Genomic DNA, 16,381 nt, shown 5'->3' with positions numbered 1-16,381 from the left:
GTAAAATGTAAAGTCTTTCTCGATAAACCCTCGACGCATGAATGACCCAAACAGTGCTCTCCAAAAACATTTGGGCATTGATAAGATGCAAATAATTCCTCCTTGGTGACAAACAATTGGTGATCTGGTGAACAGAGAGAATGGGATGTACTTTGGGGTGATTTTGTCTTTCCTGGAAAAACAAGAAATCATATTGAGATGAAGAACCCCGCTCATGATGTAAAGTATACATACTTCGGAAAGATGGTTACTTTAAGAAAAGTTAATCTTTTTTAGATGTTGATCACTTAAGTATTTAAGTTAAATCGTTCGTAATAGTTTGTTTCCATGGAAATGCAAAGAAATGTGATCATTGTCACCGAAACCGATTAAGTCAATAAAATTATATTCTGTTCCATGGAATCGTGGGTTGATTATGGCTCCTGGTCACGTGTCTCACCTTCGGATATAACTGAAATACGGTTGCGCTTAACATCAACTCCAGTCGAAGATGACACCGACACACGCTGTGAGTTGCTCTCTTTCCAGGGTAGAATTGATTATTCCTCATATTTGTGTTTTTGAGAGGATCTCAAATTACGTATGTAGAGTACGTTAATGTCAACTATTGTAATGTCAAATGCCAATAAACCAAACATATCCAGTCATGAGAAAGGAACTGAGTAGGATTTCCCGGTTGGAACAGGTCCCACGTGACCTATGCTTGTGGTAAGTAGCGACTAAACGGATCGGGTGGGCAGGCTCTGCGACTTGGTTGACTGTGGGTCATCATGCCCCGACGACGTGGGACGTTGCTTATGATATCAATCACTGGATTGTCTAGTCCAGACTTGATTTCTTACGGCCTCTATCATATAATCAGCTGGAATATTGCTAACTGGGTCGTTATAACAAACAAACTAAAACGAATAAAATGTTTCAGAAAAACTTCATTCTTAGTAAGACCGAAAACATTATCGTTCCGAGAACACTAACTTTTCAGCGACAGTTTGGATCCCAGGACAGAATAGGTCACCTAGAGCGCATGCATGCGTATCGCAAGAGTCGACTAGATCGGGTGCGGGTCGGGTGGTTACTTTGCTGGATCTGACATTGTGTGTCATTGTATCACGACGACTCAGGTCGCCGGTCATGCTGTCAACCACTAGTTTACCTTGTCCAGCTCCACCAGTTGCAGCCCGATGTGACACAGCTGCAATATTGGCGACGTGAAACAATGCGCACTCGCTTTCCATTCTTCAATTAGGATATATAGACATATTTTGGTTATGTTGTATTGCATTGTTGAAAAGTTGCAAGCCGTTTCTTGGATATCAAAATAAAACCACGTATTTATACAGTTGACATGCAGAACCCAACATGATTGATCCAAAATATTTGCCAGCCCAACTTAATATGTTGTTTTGATAAATTAGTGTTCGTTAAAGCTGGAAGAGTAACCTCCCTTGTAAATAGCAACAGAGGGTACTTTCACCAAGGTAGGCAAAATGCTCAAAAGTAATCTTGGTTTAACCACGGACCTATATAACAAGTCCGTGGTTTAACTAGTTTTGAAGGACTCCTAATTTTATTTCACAGCTGTTTAATTCTGGTTCCGTGATTCCTTAAACCAAGAACAGATAAAAATGGCTGACAGTCCTTTTCCAGCACTTACATCTATTGTTGGTAGAAGTTAATAACCCTATCAGTGAGCATGCGCATGCACCTGTGTGTGTGTGTTCTTTAAAAGGCGCATGTTTCCCATATCAGTGAGCATGTGCATGCACCTGTGTGTGCGTTCTTTAAAAGGCGCATGTTTCCTATATCAGTGAGCATGTGCATGCACCTGCGTGTGCGTTCTTTAAAAGGCGCATGTTTCACATATCAGTGAGCATGTGCATGCACCTGTGTGTGCGTTCTTTAAAAGGCGCATGTTTCCCATATCAATGAGCATGTGCATGCACCTGTGTGTGCCTTCTTTAAAAGGAACATGTTTCCCATATCAGTGAGCATGTGCATGCACCTGTGTGTGCGTTCTTTAAAAGGCGCATGTTTCACATATCAGTGAGCATGTGCATACACCTGTGTGTGCCTTCTTTAAAAGGAACATGTTTCCCATATCAGTGAGCATGTGCATGCACCTGTGTGTGCGTTCTTTAAAAGGCGCATGTTTCCCATATCAGTGAGCATGTGCATGCACCTGTGTGTGCCTTCTTTAAAAGGCGCATGTTTCACATATCAGTGAGCATGTGCATGCACCTGTGTGTGCGTTCTTTAAAAGGCGCATGTTTCACATATCAGTGAGCATGTGCATGCACCTGTGTGTGCGTTCTTTAAAAGGCGCATGTTTCCCATATCAGTGAGCATGTGCATGCACCTGCGTGTGCGTTCTTTAAAAGGCGCATGTTTCACATATCAGTGAGCATGTGCATGCACCTGTGTGTGCGTTCTTTAAAAGGCGCATGTTTCACATATCAGTGAGCATGTGCATGCACCTGTGTGTGCGTTCTTTTAAAGGCGCATGTTTCCCATATCAGTGAGCATGTGCATGCACCTGTGTGTGCGTTCTTTAAAAGGCGCATGTTTCCCATATCAGTGAGCATGTGCATGCACCTGTGTGTGCGTTCTTTAAAAGGCGCTTGTTTCACATATCAGTGAGCATGTGCATGCACCTGTGTGTGCGTTCTTTAAAAGGTGCATGTTTCACATATCAGTGAGCATGTGCATGCACCTGTGTGCCTTCTTTAAAAGGAACATGTTTCACATATCAGTGAGCATGTTCATGCATGTGTGTGTGCGTTCTTTAAAAGGCACATGTTTCCCATATCAGTAAGCATGTGAATGCACCTGTGTGTGCGTTCTTTAAAAGGCGCATGTTTCACATATCAGTGAGCATGTGCATGCACCTGTGTGTGCGTTCTTTAAAAGGCGCATGTTTCACATATCAGTGAGCATGTGCATGCACCTGTGTGTGCGTTCTTTAAAAGGCGCATGTTTCACATATCAGTGAGCATGTGCATGCACCTGTGTGTGCGTTCTTTAAAAGGCGCATGTTTCACATATCAGTGAGCATGTGCATGCACCTGTGTGTGCGTTCTTTAAAAGGCGCATGTTTCACATATCAGTGAGCATGTGCATGCACCTGTGTGTGCGTTCTTTAAGCGCATGTTTCACATATCAGTTAGCATGTGCATGCACCTGTGTGTGAGTTCTTTAAAAGGCGCATGTTTCACATATCAGTGAGCATGTTCATGCACCTGTGTGCCTTCTTTAAAAGGCGCATGTTTCACATATCAGTGAGCATGTTCATGCATGTGTATGTGCGTTCTTTAAAAGGCGCATGTTTCACATATCAGTGAGCATGTGAATGCACCTGTGTGTGCCTTCTTTAAAAGGAACATGTTTCCCATATCAGTGAGCATGTGCATGCACCTGTGTGTGCGTTCTTTAAAAGGCGCATGTTTCCCATATCAATGAGCATGTGCATGCACCTGTGTGTGCGTTCTTTAAAAGGCACATGTTTCACATATCAGTGAGCATGTTCATGCACGTGTGTGCCTTCTTTAAAAGGCGCATGTTTCCCATATCAGTGAGCATGTGCATGCACCTGCGTGTGCGTTTTTTAAAAGGCGCAGGTTTCCCATATCAGTAAACATGTTCATGAACGTGTGTGTGCGTTCTTTAAAAGGCACAGGTTTCCCATATCAGTGAGAATGTGCATGCACCTGTGTGTGCGTTCTTTAAAAGGAACATGTTTCCCATATCAGTGAGCATGTGCATGCACCTGTGTGTGCGTTCTTTAAAAGGCGCATGTTTACCATATCAGTGAGCATGTGCATGCACCTGTGTGTGCCTTCTTTAAAAGGAACATGTTTCCCATATCAGTGAGCATGTGCATGCACCTGTGTGTGCGTTCTTTAAAAGGCGCATGTTTCACATATCAGTGAGCATGTGCATGCACCTGTGTGTGCGTTCTTTAAAAGGCGCATGTTTCCCATATCAGTGAGCATATGCATGCACCTGTGTGTGCGTTCTTTAAAAGGCGCATGTTTCCCATATCAGTGAGCATGTGCATGCACCTGTGTGTGCGTTCTTTAAAAGGCGCATGTTTCCCATATCAGTGAGCATGTGCATGCACCTGTGTGTGCGTTCTTTAAGCGCATGTTTCACATATCAGTGAGCACGTGCATGCACCTGTGTGTGAGTTCTTTAAAAGGCGCATGTTTCACATATCAGTGAGCATGTGCATGCACCTGTGTGTGCCTTCTTTAAAAGGTGCATGTTTCACATATCAGTGAGCATGGGCATGCACCTGTGTGCCTTCTTTAAAAGGAACATGTTTCACATATCAGTGAGCATGTTCATGCATGTGTGTGTGCGTTCTTTAAAAGGCACATGTTTCCCATATCAGTAAGCATGTGAATGCACCTGTGTGTGCGTTCTTTAAAAGGAACATGTTTCCCATATCAGTGAGCATGTGCATGCACCTGTGTGTGCGTTCTTTAAAAGGCGCATGTTTCCCATATCAATGAGCATGTGCATGCACCTGTGTGTGCGTTCTTTAAAAGGCACATGTTTCACATATCAGTGAGCATGTTCATGCACGTGTGTGCGTTTTTTAAAAGGCGCATGTTTCCCATATCAGTGAGCATGTGCATGCACCTGTGTGTGCGTTTTTTAAAAGGCGCAGGTTTCCCATATCAGTAAACATGTTCATGAACGTGTGTGTGCGTTCTTTAAAAGGCACAGGTTTCCCATATCAGTGAGAATGTGCATGCACCTGTGTGTGCGTTCTTTAAAAGGAACATGTTTCCCATATCAGTGAGCATGTGCATGCACCTGTGTGTGCGTTCTTTAAAAGGCGCATGTTTCCCATATCAGTGAGCATGTGCATGCACCTGTGTGTGCGTTCTTTAAAAGGCGCATGTTTCACATATCAGTGAGCATGTGCATGCACCTGTGTGTGCGTTCTTTAAAAGGCGCATGTTTCACATATCAGTGAGCATGTGCATGCACCTGTGTGTGCGTTCTTTAAGCGCATGTTTCACATATCAGTGAGCATGTGCATGCACCTGTGTGTGAGTTCTTTAAAAGGCGCATGTTTCACATATCAGTGAGCATGTTCATGCACCTGTGTGCCTTCTTTAAAAGGCGCATGTTTCACATATCAGTGAGCATGTTCATGCATGTGTATGTGCGTTCTTTAAAAGGCGCATGTTTCACATATCAGTGAGCATGTGCATGCACCTGTGTGTGCCTTCTTTAAAAGGAACATGTTTCCCATATCAGTGAGCATGTGCATGCACCTGTGTGTGCGTTCTTTAAAAGGCGCATGTTTCCCATATCAATGAGCATGTGCATGCACCTGTGTGTGCGTTCTTTAAAAGGCACATGTTTCACATATCAGTGAGCATGTTCATGCACGTGTGTGCCTTCTTTAAAAGGCGCATGTTTCCCATATCAGTGAGCATGTGCATGCACCTGCGTGTGCGTTTTTTAAAAGGCGCAGGTTTCCCATATCAGTAAACATGTTCATGAACGTGTGTGTGCGTTCTTTAAAAGGCACAGGTTTCCCATATCAGTGAGAATGTGCATGCACCTGTGTGTGCGTTCTTTAAAAGGAACATGTTTCCCATATCAGTGAGCATGTGCATGCACCTGTGTGTGCGTTCTTTAAAAGGAACATGTTTCCCATATCAGTGAGCATGTGCATGCACCTGTGTGTGCGTTCTTTAAAAGGCGCATGTTTCCCATATCAATGAGCATGTGCATGCACCTGTGTGTGCGTTCTTTAAAAGGCACATGTTTCACATATCAGTGAGCATGTTCATGCATGTGTGTGTGCGTTCTTTAAAAGGCACATGTTTCCCATATCAGTAAGCATGTGAATGCACCTGTGTGTGCGTTCTTTAAAAGGAACATGTTTCCCATATCAGTGAGCATGTGCATGCACCTGTGTGTGCGTTCTTTAAAAGGCGCATGTTTCCCATATCAATGAGCATGTGCATGCACCTGTGTGTGCGTTCTTTAAAAGGCACATGTTTCACATATCAGTGAGCATGTTCATGCACGTGTGTGCGTTTTTTAAAAGGCGCATGTTTCCCATATCAGTGAGCATGTGCATGCACCTGTGTGTGCGTTTTTTAAAAGGCGCAGGTTTCCCATATCAGTAAACATGTTCATGAACGTGTGTGTGCGTTCTTTAAAAGGCACAGGTTTCCCATATCAGTGAGAATGTGCATGCACCTGTGTGTGCGTTCTTTAAAAGGAACATGTTTCCCATATCAGTGAGCATGTGCATGCACCTGTGTGTGCGTTCTTTAAAAGGCGCATGTTTCCCATATCAGTGAGCATGTGCATGCACCTGTGTGTGCGTTCTTTAAAAGGAACATGTTTCCCATATCAGTGAGCATGTGCATGCACCTGTGTGTGCGTTCTTGAAAAGGCGCATGTTTCACATATCAGTGAGCATGTGCATGCACCTGTGTGTGCGTTCTTTAAAAGGCGCATGTTTCCCATATCAGTGAGCATGTGCATGCACCTGTGTGTGCGTTCTTTAAAAGGAACATGTTTCACATATCAGTGAGCATGTGCATGCACCTGTGTGTGCGTTCTTTAAAAGGCGCATGTTTCCCATATCAGTGAGCATGTGCATGCACCTGTGTGTGCGTTCTTTAAGCGCATGTTTCACATATCAGTGAGCACGTGCATGCACCTGTGTGTGAGTTCTTTAAAAGGCGCATGTTTCACATATCAGTGAGCATGTGCATGCACCTGTGTGTGCCTTCTTTAAAAGGTGCATGTTTCACATATCAGTGAGCATGTGCATGCACCTGTGTGCCTTCTTTAAAAGGAACATGTTTCACATATCAGTGAGCATGTTCATGCATGTGTGTGTGCCTTCTTTAAAAGGCACATGTTTCCCATATCAGTAAGCATGTGAATGCACCTGTGTGTGCCTTCTTTAAAAGGCGCATGTTTCACATATCAGTGAGCATGTGCATGCACCTGTGTGTGCGTTCTTTAAAAGGCGCATGTTTCACATATCAGTGAGCATGTGCATGCACCTGTGTGTGCGTTCTTTAAAAGGCGCATGTTTCACATATCAGTGAGCATGTGCATGCACCTGTGTGTGCGTTCTTAAAAAGGCGCATGTTTCCCATATCAGTGAGCATGTGCATGCACCTGTGTGTGCGTTCTTTAAGCGCATGTTTCACATATCAGTGAGCATGTGCATGCACCTGTGTGTGAGTTCTTTAAAAGGCGCATGTTTCACATATCAGTGAGCATGTTCATGCACCTGTGTGCCTTCTTTAAAAGGCGCATGTTTCCCATATCAGTGAGCATGTGCATGCACCTGTGTGTGCGTTCTTTAAAAGGCGCATGTTTCACATATCAGTGAGCATGTGCATGCACCTGTGTGTGCGTTCTTTAAAAGGCGCATGTTTCACATATCAGTGAGCATGTGCATGCACCTGTGTGTGCGTTCTTTAAAAGGCGCATGTTTCACATATCAGTGAGCATGTGCATGCACCTGTGTGTGCGTTCTTTAAAAGGCGCATGTTTCACATATCAGTGAGCATGTGCATGCACCTGTGTGTGCGTTCTTTAAAAGGCGCATGTTTCACATATCAGTGAGCATGTGCATGCACCTGTGTGTGCGTTCTTTAAAAGGCGCATGTTTCACATATCAGTGAGCATGTGCATGCACCTGTGTGTGCGTTTTTTAAAAGGCTCATGTTTCACATATCAGTGAGCATGTGCATGCACCTGTGTGCCTTCTTTAAAAGGAACATGTTTCACATATCAGCGAGCATGTTCATGCATGTGTATGTGCGTTCTTTAAAAGGCGCATGTTTCACATATCAGTGAGCATGTGCATGCACCTGTGTGTGAGTTCTTTAAAAGGAACATGTTTCCCATATCAGTGAGCATGTGCATGCACCTGTGTGTGCGTTCTTTAAAAGGCGCATGTTTCCCATATCAATGAGCATGTGCATGCACCTGTGTGTGCGTTCTTTAAAAGGCACATGTTTCACATATCAGTGAGCATGTTCATGCACGTGTGTGCCTTCTTTAAAAGGCGCATGTTTCCCATATCAGTGAGCATGTGCATGCACCTGCGTGTGCGTTTTTTAAAAGGCGCAGGTTTCCCATATCAGTAAACATGTTCATGAACGTGTGTGTGCGTTCTTTAAAAGGCACAGGTTTCCCATATCAGTGAGAATGTGCATGCACCTGTGTGTGCGTTCTTTAAAAGGAACATGTTTCACATATCAGTGAGCATGTGCATGCACCTGTGTGTGCGTTCTTTAAAAGGCGCATGTTTCCCATATCAGTGAGCATGTGCATGCACCTGTGTGTGCGTTCTTTAAAAGGAACATGTTTCACATATCAGTGAGCATGTGCATGCACCTGTGTGTGCGTTCTTTAAAAGGCGCATGTTTCCCATATCAGTGAGCATGTGCATGCACCTGTGTGCCTTCTTTAAAAGGAACATGTTTCACATATCAGTGAGCATGTGCATGCACCTGTGTGTGCGTTCTTTAAAAGGAACATGTTTCCCATATCAGTGAGCATGTGCATGCACCTGTGTGTGCGTTCTTTAAAAGGCGCATGTTTCACATATCAGTGAGCATGTGCATGCACCTGTGTGTGCGTTCTTTAAAAGGCGCATGTTTCACATATCAGTGAGCATGTGCATGCACCTGTGTGTGCGTTCTTTAAAAGGCGCATGTTTCCCATATCAGTGAGCATGTGCATGCACCTGTGTGTGCGTTCTTAAAAAGGCGCATGTTTCCCATATCAGTGAGCATGTGCATGCACCTGTGTGTGCGTTCTTTAAGCGCATGTTTCACATATCAGTGAGCATGTGCATGCACCTGTGTGTGAGTTCTTTAAAAGGCGCATGTTTCACATATCAGTGAGCATGTTCATGCACCTGTGTGCCTTCTTTAAAAGGCGCATGTTTCCCATATCAGTGAGCATGTGCATGCCCCTGTGTGTGCGTTCTTTAAAAGGCGCATGTTTCACATATCAGTGAGCATGTGCATGCACCTGTGTGTGCGTTCTTTAAAAGGCGCATGTTTCACATATCAGTGAGCATGTGCATGCACCTGTGTGTGCGTTCTTTAAAAGGCGCATGTTTCACATATCAGTGAGCATGTGCATGCACCTGTGTGTGCGTTTTTTAAAAGGCGCATGTTTCACATATCAGTGAGCATGTGCATGCACCTGTGTGCCTTCTTTAAAAGGAACATGTTTCACATATCAGTGAGCATGTTCATGCATGTGTATGTGCGTTCTTTAAAAGGCGCATGTTTCACATATCAGTGAGCATGTGCATGCACCTGTGTGTGAGTTCTTTAAAAGGAACATGTTTCCCATATCAGTGAGCATGTGCATGCACCTGTGTTTGCGTTCTTTAAAAGGCGCATGTTTCCCATATCAATGAGCATGTGCATGCACCTGTGTGTGCGTTCTTTAAAAGGCACATGTTTCACATATCAGTGAGCATGTTCATGCACATGTGTGCCTTCTTTAAAAGGCGCATGTTTCCCATATCAGTGAGCATGTGCATGCACCTGCGTGTGCGTTTTTTAAAAGGCGCAGGTTTCCCATATCAGTAAACATGTTCATGAACGTGTGTGTGCGTTCTTTAAAAGGCACAGGTTTCCCATATCAGTGAGAATGTGCATGCACCTGTGTGTGCGTTCTTTAAAAGGAACATGTTTCACATATCAGTGAGCATGTGCATGCACCTGTGTGTGCGTTCTTTAAAAGGCACAGGTTTCCCATATCAGTGAGAATGTGCATGCACCTGTGTGTGCGTTCTTTAAAAGGAACATGTTTCACATATCAGTGAGCATGTGCATGCACCTGTGTGTGCGTTCTTTAAAAGGCGCATGTTTCCCATATCAGTGAGCATGTGCATGCACCTGTGTGTGCGTTCTTTAAAAGGAACATGTTTCACATATCAGTGAGCATGTGCATGCACCTGTGTGTGCGTTCTTTAAAAGGCGCATGTTTCCCATATCAGTGAGCATGTGCATGCACCTGTGTGCCTTCTTTAAAAGGAACATGTTTCACATATCAGTGAGCATGTGCATGCACCTGTGTGTGCGTTCTTTAAAAGGAACATGTTTCCCATATCAGTGAGCATGTGCATGCACCTGTGTGTGCGTTCTTTAAAAGGCGCATGTTTCCCATATCAGTGAGCATGTGCATGCACCTGTGTGTGCGTTCTTTAAAAGGCGCATGTTTCCCATATCAGTGAGCATGTGCATGCACCTGTGTGCGCGTTCTTTAAAAGGCGCATGTTTCCCATATCAGTGAGCATGTGCATGCACCTGTGTGTGCGTTCTTTAAGCGCATGTTTCACATATCAGTGAGCATGTGCATGCACCTGTGTGTGAGTTCTTTAAAAGGCGCATGTTTCACATATCAGTGAGCATGTTCATGCACCTGTCTGCCTTCTTTAAAAGGCGCATGTTTCACATATCAATGAGCGTGTGCACGCACCTGTGTGTGCCTTCTTTAAAATGTGCATGTTTCACATATCAATGAGCATGTGCATGCACCTGTTGATGTCGACTTTTTGTCATTTTAGTGGTCTGTCGAAGTTTGCGAAAGGTTGTTCTGACGTGACCCGTAATGGGATGTCCTCAGATCTTTGTTTTGCGGCAGCGAGAACTTAGATCTGATTTGAATGAGATTGAAGGGACATATGGTGTACCATCCCACCACTAAAACTAAGATTTTCAATTAATGAAAATCAAGGAGCAGTCAAGTCATCTAAGTACAATTCATTATTTAATTCTGTAAAATCATGAATGATTCATGTCGGTAACATTAGATACAAATGAATACTTTAACCCACGCAAACTGTAGTGATAATTTAGCATAACCAAAATGCCAACTTGGTAATATTTTAATAGCAGAACAAACACCAAAGGTAACAAATATTAACTTTGGAATAAGTGTTCATGTTTTTGTAATGAAAAAACCCTTCACATTTTATGAAAACAGAAGAGCTGAAACAACTGGTAGAGACTAAATCATCCACCACTTGATGAGATCTGCAGGCAAATGCTTGTAGTAGCTGATTGTGTAACTTTGCCTTTGTGGCTGATGGTGCAAACACTGCTGATCATCACTAAATGAGTTGTATGAAGGGCTGGAATGAATATTTGTGTTCAAAACTAAGGAGTGTCCTGGGGTCATTTAACTCTTAACATTAGGGTTATAACAAGGACAGTTTGCCTTTCATACTTAATTTCCCACTGGTTTTAGATATCTGCAACATTCACTTGAAATTTTCCTGATTTTTTTACCAAGACATTTATAGGTGGCTTGTTTGAAAATTATCTAAATTAGGCTTCCAACTAAAATTCAAAACAATTGTTTCAGCTCCAGATAATAATAAATCGCCAATTGTCCATACATATTCAGTGCTTGGTGACCCAAGTGTTCAGGATCAGTCCATCATAGAGCCTGTATCAGTAGAAACATGTTTGATCAGGCAAATCTCAACCGCCAATATTTCTGAGTAACAGTTGGTCAAAATCAGTCTCTAATAACATTAGCATTACATACAACATGTACAATAATTTACAGCCTCTAAATAATGCACAATCTCAAACATCAGTGTCATATTTCCTTCCCTAGGTGAGCCAACTGTTTGAGAAACATGGCTGCATTCACCAAGTCACTACACCCATACACTATTTTGCGCTGTGTTGTGGTCGACCTGGATTTGGCATAGTCAATGAGGTTCTGGTACTCAATGTAGTTGCCACCACCAACCATGAAAACATAAGCATCTTGGTATGCTGACTTGTTTCGGGGAATGGACGTACTGTCTGCTCTCAACAGTTTGGGGTCAAAGTATCGGTAATCATCAGTCTCTTGATTAGACTTCATCTCCATGAGTGCATCCACAACTCTTGTAGTTGGTAGATTGTGTCGTTTGACAGCCAGATTCTTCACTCCCTCCATCACAAACTGGGAGCCTTTAGATACAAGGTTTGAGAACATTCCAATAGAGCTGATGCCACCCCCACCATACTGACTTGGTGCAACGGTCATTTTAGAGTAGGCTTTCCAGCGCCTCATGTACTGGATGGCAGTTATGTCACAGTTGGCAGCTTGGAGAGCCACACAGTATTGGTCTATCTCAGCCTCAGACATGTGGGGACCACAGATGAGAGCAATGATAAACAGACGTACTTTATCTTCTGGTGTCCCTGCTTCTGGATCAGATATCAAGTCCATCAGGGTCTTATCTAATACAGACTTACTCATCATTTTCTCTTCAGACTCAAAGTATATATCAAGCTTTCTGACTTTGATCTGATCAAGTAATGCTGTGGCTATATTTGTATGCATGTCAATAAGACGTTTCTTTTCAAGCAGTTCTGGAAGTGAGCTGACTGCTGATGTCAGTTTGGCCGTGTTATCTGACAACATACTGATAGCGGAGTCATCTTCCCCTTCAAGTCCCATTGCAGCCTTCAGTTTCTTCACCTCATCTTCCTGTGTCCTGTACACGTCTAGTTCCTCCTGCACTGCCTCAGCAACCATTGGGAATGGACTTCCTTTCTGTGTGTCCCAGAATTTGTCTACAGTGCTAAGATCATATGTCTTTCTCTTCTTCATAGGTCGTGGAGATCCAGCGGCAGACCTGGCTTCAGACGTCTCTTCGATTTCAACTCTATTTAGTTTAAAATCCAACACATCATGACATAGAGCCTGATATGTCCATGTGTGATGAAGCATTGTTGCAAGATCTAGATTCCGATCAAGTAGCACCAACAGTGGGCGCTGGAAGCTGAACTGACCGGGTTGGGAGTCGGCTGTAAACAAACTATTTCTTGCATCGCGGATGTTTTCACGTAGCTTTTTGTCAAGCTTCTCAGCAACCATTTCGGCTGCATTTCCTCTTGGACATCGGATAATTGGCACAGTACCTAGTGTCACAAAAACTGAAAACAAACTGTCAACAATGGTGTCCATGATGTTCTCCATCTCAGAATCTTTCACATCCCCACGGTTGATGGCATAATATGATATTGAATCTCGGTCTTGATGTCGCAATGTAAACAGATTGTCCTCCAGTGATATAAAGTTCAAATACTGGTCGAACACTTTTGACACCTGGGTGACCGCATTGCTCTGTATTGCAGTACTTGCGATATCCTCTAGTCGCTGACGTGATATGGCAGATATAAAGTTGAAAAAGTAATTTTCATACAGTTGATTTTGCATATCACGGCATATTCTTTGGATGTTTTCATCAGTCGGCAGTACGAAGTAAATCGCCGGTACATCTGGGATTGGGTCTCGATCCGTGTGCAGTTGTAAATGAAGAGTTACACCGATATCTCTCAACTCTTTTACCGTCAATATGGGCGAAATTATATCCTGACCAAACCTGTCGTAGACCAGAATCTTCCATTGGGGTTCAGCAGACGATTGTTTTGTCTGTGGTTGATTAAAATTGAGCATACGCTTCAAAGCCGCAATTTGTTTTTCTCTCACTGACGCTGCCATTTTGACAATGTTGTCAGTGCTGACCCCTACACGTGGCACTTCCGCATTACGCCCTCTGGTCTAGGGTAGATAACTCTTGTCAAGCAACAGACACCGCTTTAGTTACAGAAGATTTTTTTCACGTTAAATAAACTTGAAGTTTAATATGCTATCAATTCCATTTTAAATCTTCGAAAGATTCTCATATAAGGGCGTTCTCTGTATATTGTGTTGTCACCGATTTGAAGTAATACCGACTGATTGTAGCACTCGTGATGTTTCTAGCTAGATCTCCCTAAACATCCGTGTTCGAATTCAACAATATATTTGTAACATTTGGTGATTTCTGGCTCGCTTTTTTTCCGTTAGACTAACACTTTGCCTATGAAAATTCTTTACAATAATTCTGTTTGTTTTTTCCACCTTCCCTCCTCTGCTTTCTGTGGAATCAAGGAAAATAGACTTAGTTTAGTTTGATCTAGACTTGCCTTGGCTTTTAGTAAAGGATTGATTTCTGTTACTAAATTCCACTTTATCAGAACTAAAATACTGATATACTTTATGAAGTCATGAAACATTTATTGATGTGTTAATGTGTTACATTTCAAGGCTGCTAGATCCTTTGGAGGGGTCATTTTACTGTTTATCCCTATTTTATGATATCAATAATAACTATTAATATCACAAATTCAGTTTTGAGAAATCAATAAACAAATGTATTTTTGGATATCACTAAATGAAATTATTTATATAAATTGAATAAGTGATATCGCCAATTCAACTTTTTATCTCTTTAATTAATTTTAGATAGCACAAACTTGGAAATGTATTATTTAAAAAAAAAAATGAATTTGTGATATCAATAATTCATTTCTAGGTTGTAGGTGCTACCAGTTGAGCAGGGCATGCTTAATCTTTTTATAAACACCTGGTGTCATCACTGATTGTCAGTGATCTAATAACTATTTTGAAGTATTTTCACCGCTGTTTTGCCTTTAATGCCTAATGGAATCAGTTTCGGCATATAATCGAGATTGGTTATTCTCAGGCATTGACATTTAATTTTAAAAGTTGTTATGCAATTAATTAACTTTAATATAATTTTCTGATATCTCCTTGTCTGCAAAATATCAATTGATTTGTGATTTCAATAAATTGTCAGGTGCATAATTACTGAATAAGTATGTGTATGAGTTAATAAATATACAGGCTGGTGTGTGTTTTAACAGGCTGGAATTAATGTATGAGGATAACAAGATAATATGGAAGCTAGTGGGAAGAATGAAAGATAAGCCAATAACATCTTCCCGAGGCAAGGAAATAACAGACTGCAAAAGTCCAGTTTCCATGGTATGGTACCACCACCAGTTTCCACTTTTATAGCCAGTTAACTCCCTTGTCTCAGGGAGATGAGCCAATAAAGAAGTAGTGAAAAGTGTTTGTTCTGTGTGTGATAGGAGCTGGCAATAGTACAGCTGGACAATGTAACAAGGGGTCCATTGAGTGGAAGTCACATCCAGTAGACCACCTGTACTGGGTAGGTAGATGCCCTGCACTCTGATAGTTTCTTTGGTTTCTATGATTTTCTCTAAAACGTTTCCCAGTGATGGGTGTTTGTGTGGAGGATTTTTGTATCTTGTCAAGAAATACCATGATTGTTGATTAGGTGCTCCATGTCTTCATGTCGGATTTAGCAACATATAGGTCTTGTGTTCTTTGAATCTGATGGCTATGTGGCGTCATGTCAGTATATTTGTATCCACAGTTACATGTGATCTTGTACAGGCATTCACTTTGGTTTGGATGGACTGACTTGTTACGAACATTAAAGAAGTTGAGATCCATAAAAGATTTATGTATAATGTCCTTCCTACTTCTGATGTCTAATCAAAGATATATCATATACATACCGTATACACTAAATACTCATGGCTTTAGGTGATGTTGTGTTCACAGTTACCTTTGTTTATGTTACTACCTCAATTACGTGAGTGATTATGGGATGAAACCGCCAATTTCAGTGACTTGACTGTATCACCTGTGTCTCCTTGCTGATTTGAAATTTGACCCTTAGTTTAAACACATTCAGTGTGAAATGCACATTGTCACCACTTAAATAGGAGACAGGGCTCGGATAATTTGGCAGCCTCAATTAGTTTGATTCAGGTTGTTCAAACACCTATTTGTTTCCCTGCAAACACAGCATTTATTATTTAATATGTTGATGAATAACAAAACAGTTCATGATACCCCTATGATTACTCATGTCCTGGACAGGCCTCACAGAACCTATCCACCTCCGTCCTGGTGAGACCTCACAGAACATTCTGTCCACCTATGTCCTGGTGAGGCCTCACACAACATTTTGTCCACCTATGTCCTGGAGGGGCCTCACCGAACTTTCTATCCACCTCCGTCCTGGTGAGACCTCACAGAACTTTCTGTCCACCTATGTCCTCGTGAGGCCTCACAGAACATTCTGTCCATCTATGTCCTGGAGAGGCCTCACAGAACATTCTGTCCATCTATGTCCTGGTGAGGCCTCACAGAACATTCTGTCCATCTATGTCCTGGAGAGGCCTCACAGAACATTCTGTCCATCTATGTCCTGGTGAGGCCTCACAGAACATTCTGTCCACCTATGTCCTGGAGAGGCCCCACAGAACCTCTGTCCATCTTTGTCCTGGTGAGGCCTCACAGAACATTCTGTCCATCTGTGTCCTGGAGAGGCCTCACAGAACCTCTGTCCATCTTTGTCCTGGTGAGGCCTCACAGAACATTCTGTCCATCTGTGTCCTGGAGAGGCCTCACAGAACCTTCTGTCCATCTATGTCCTGGACAGGCCTCACAGAACAATCTGTCCATCTATGTC

General features: G+C 42.5%; 1 protein-coding gene across 1 annotated transcript; it reads right to left on the bottom strand.

Moving 5' to 3' along the window:
• Positions 1-10,778: 10,778 nt before the first annotated feature.
• Positions 10,779-13,576, bottom strand: LOC124142927 (sec1 family domain-containing protein 1-like). Its single transcript, XM_046511650.2, has one exon. The coding sequence runs from the start codon at positions 13,528-13,530 to the stop codon at positions 11,629-11,631; it is 1,902 nt and encodes a 633-aa protein (XP_046367606.1). The 5' UTR covers positions 13,531-13,576; the 3' UTR covers positions 10,779-11,628.
• Between the last annotated feature and the right edge of the window lie 2,805 nt (positions 13,577-16,381).

Source organism: Haliotis rufescens, unplaced genomic scaffold, assembly GCF_023055435.1.
Source record: "Haliotis rufescens isolate VD_foot unplaced genomic scaffold, xgHalRufe1.0.p SCAF_6, whole genome shotgun sequence".
Taxonomy (NCBI): Eukaryota; Metazoa; Mollusca; class Gastropoda; order Lepetellida; family Haliotidae; genus Haliotis; species Haliotis rufescens.
The sequence above is the reverse complement of the archived record's forward strand: the minus strand, read 5'-3'. Positions and strand labels throughout refer to the sequence as shown.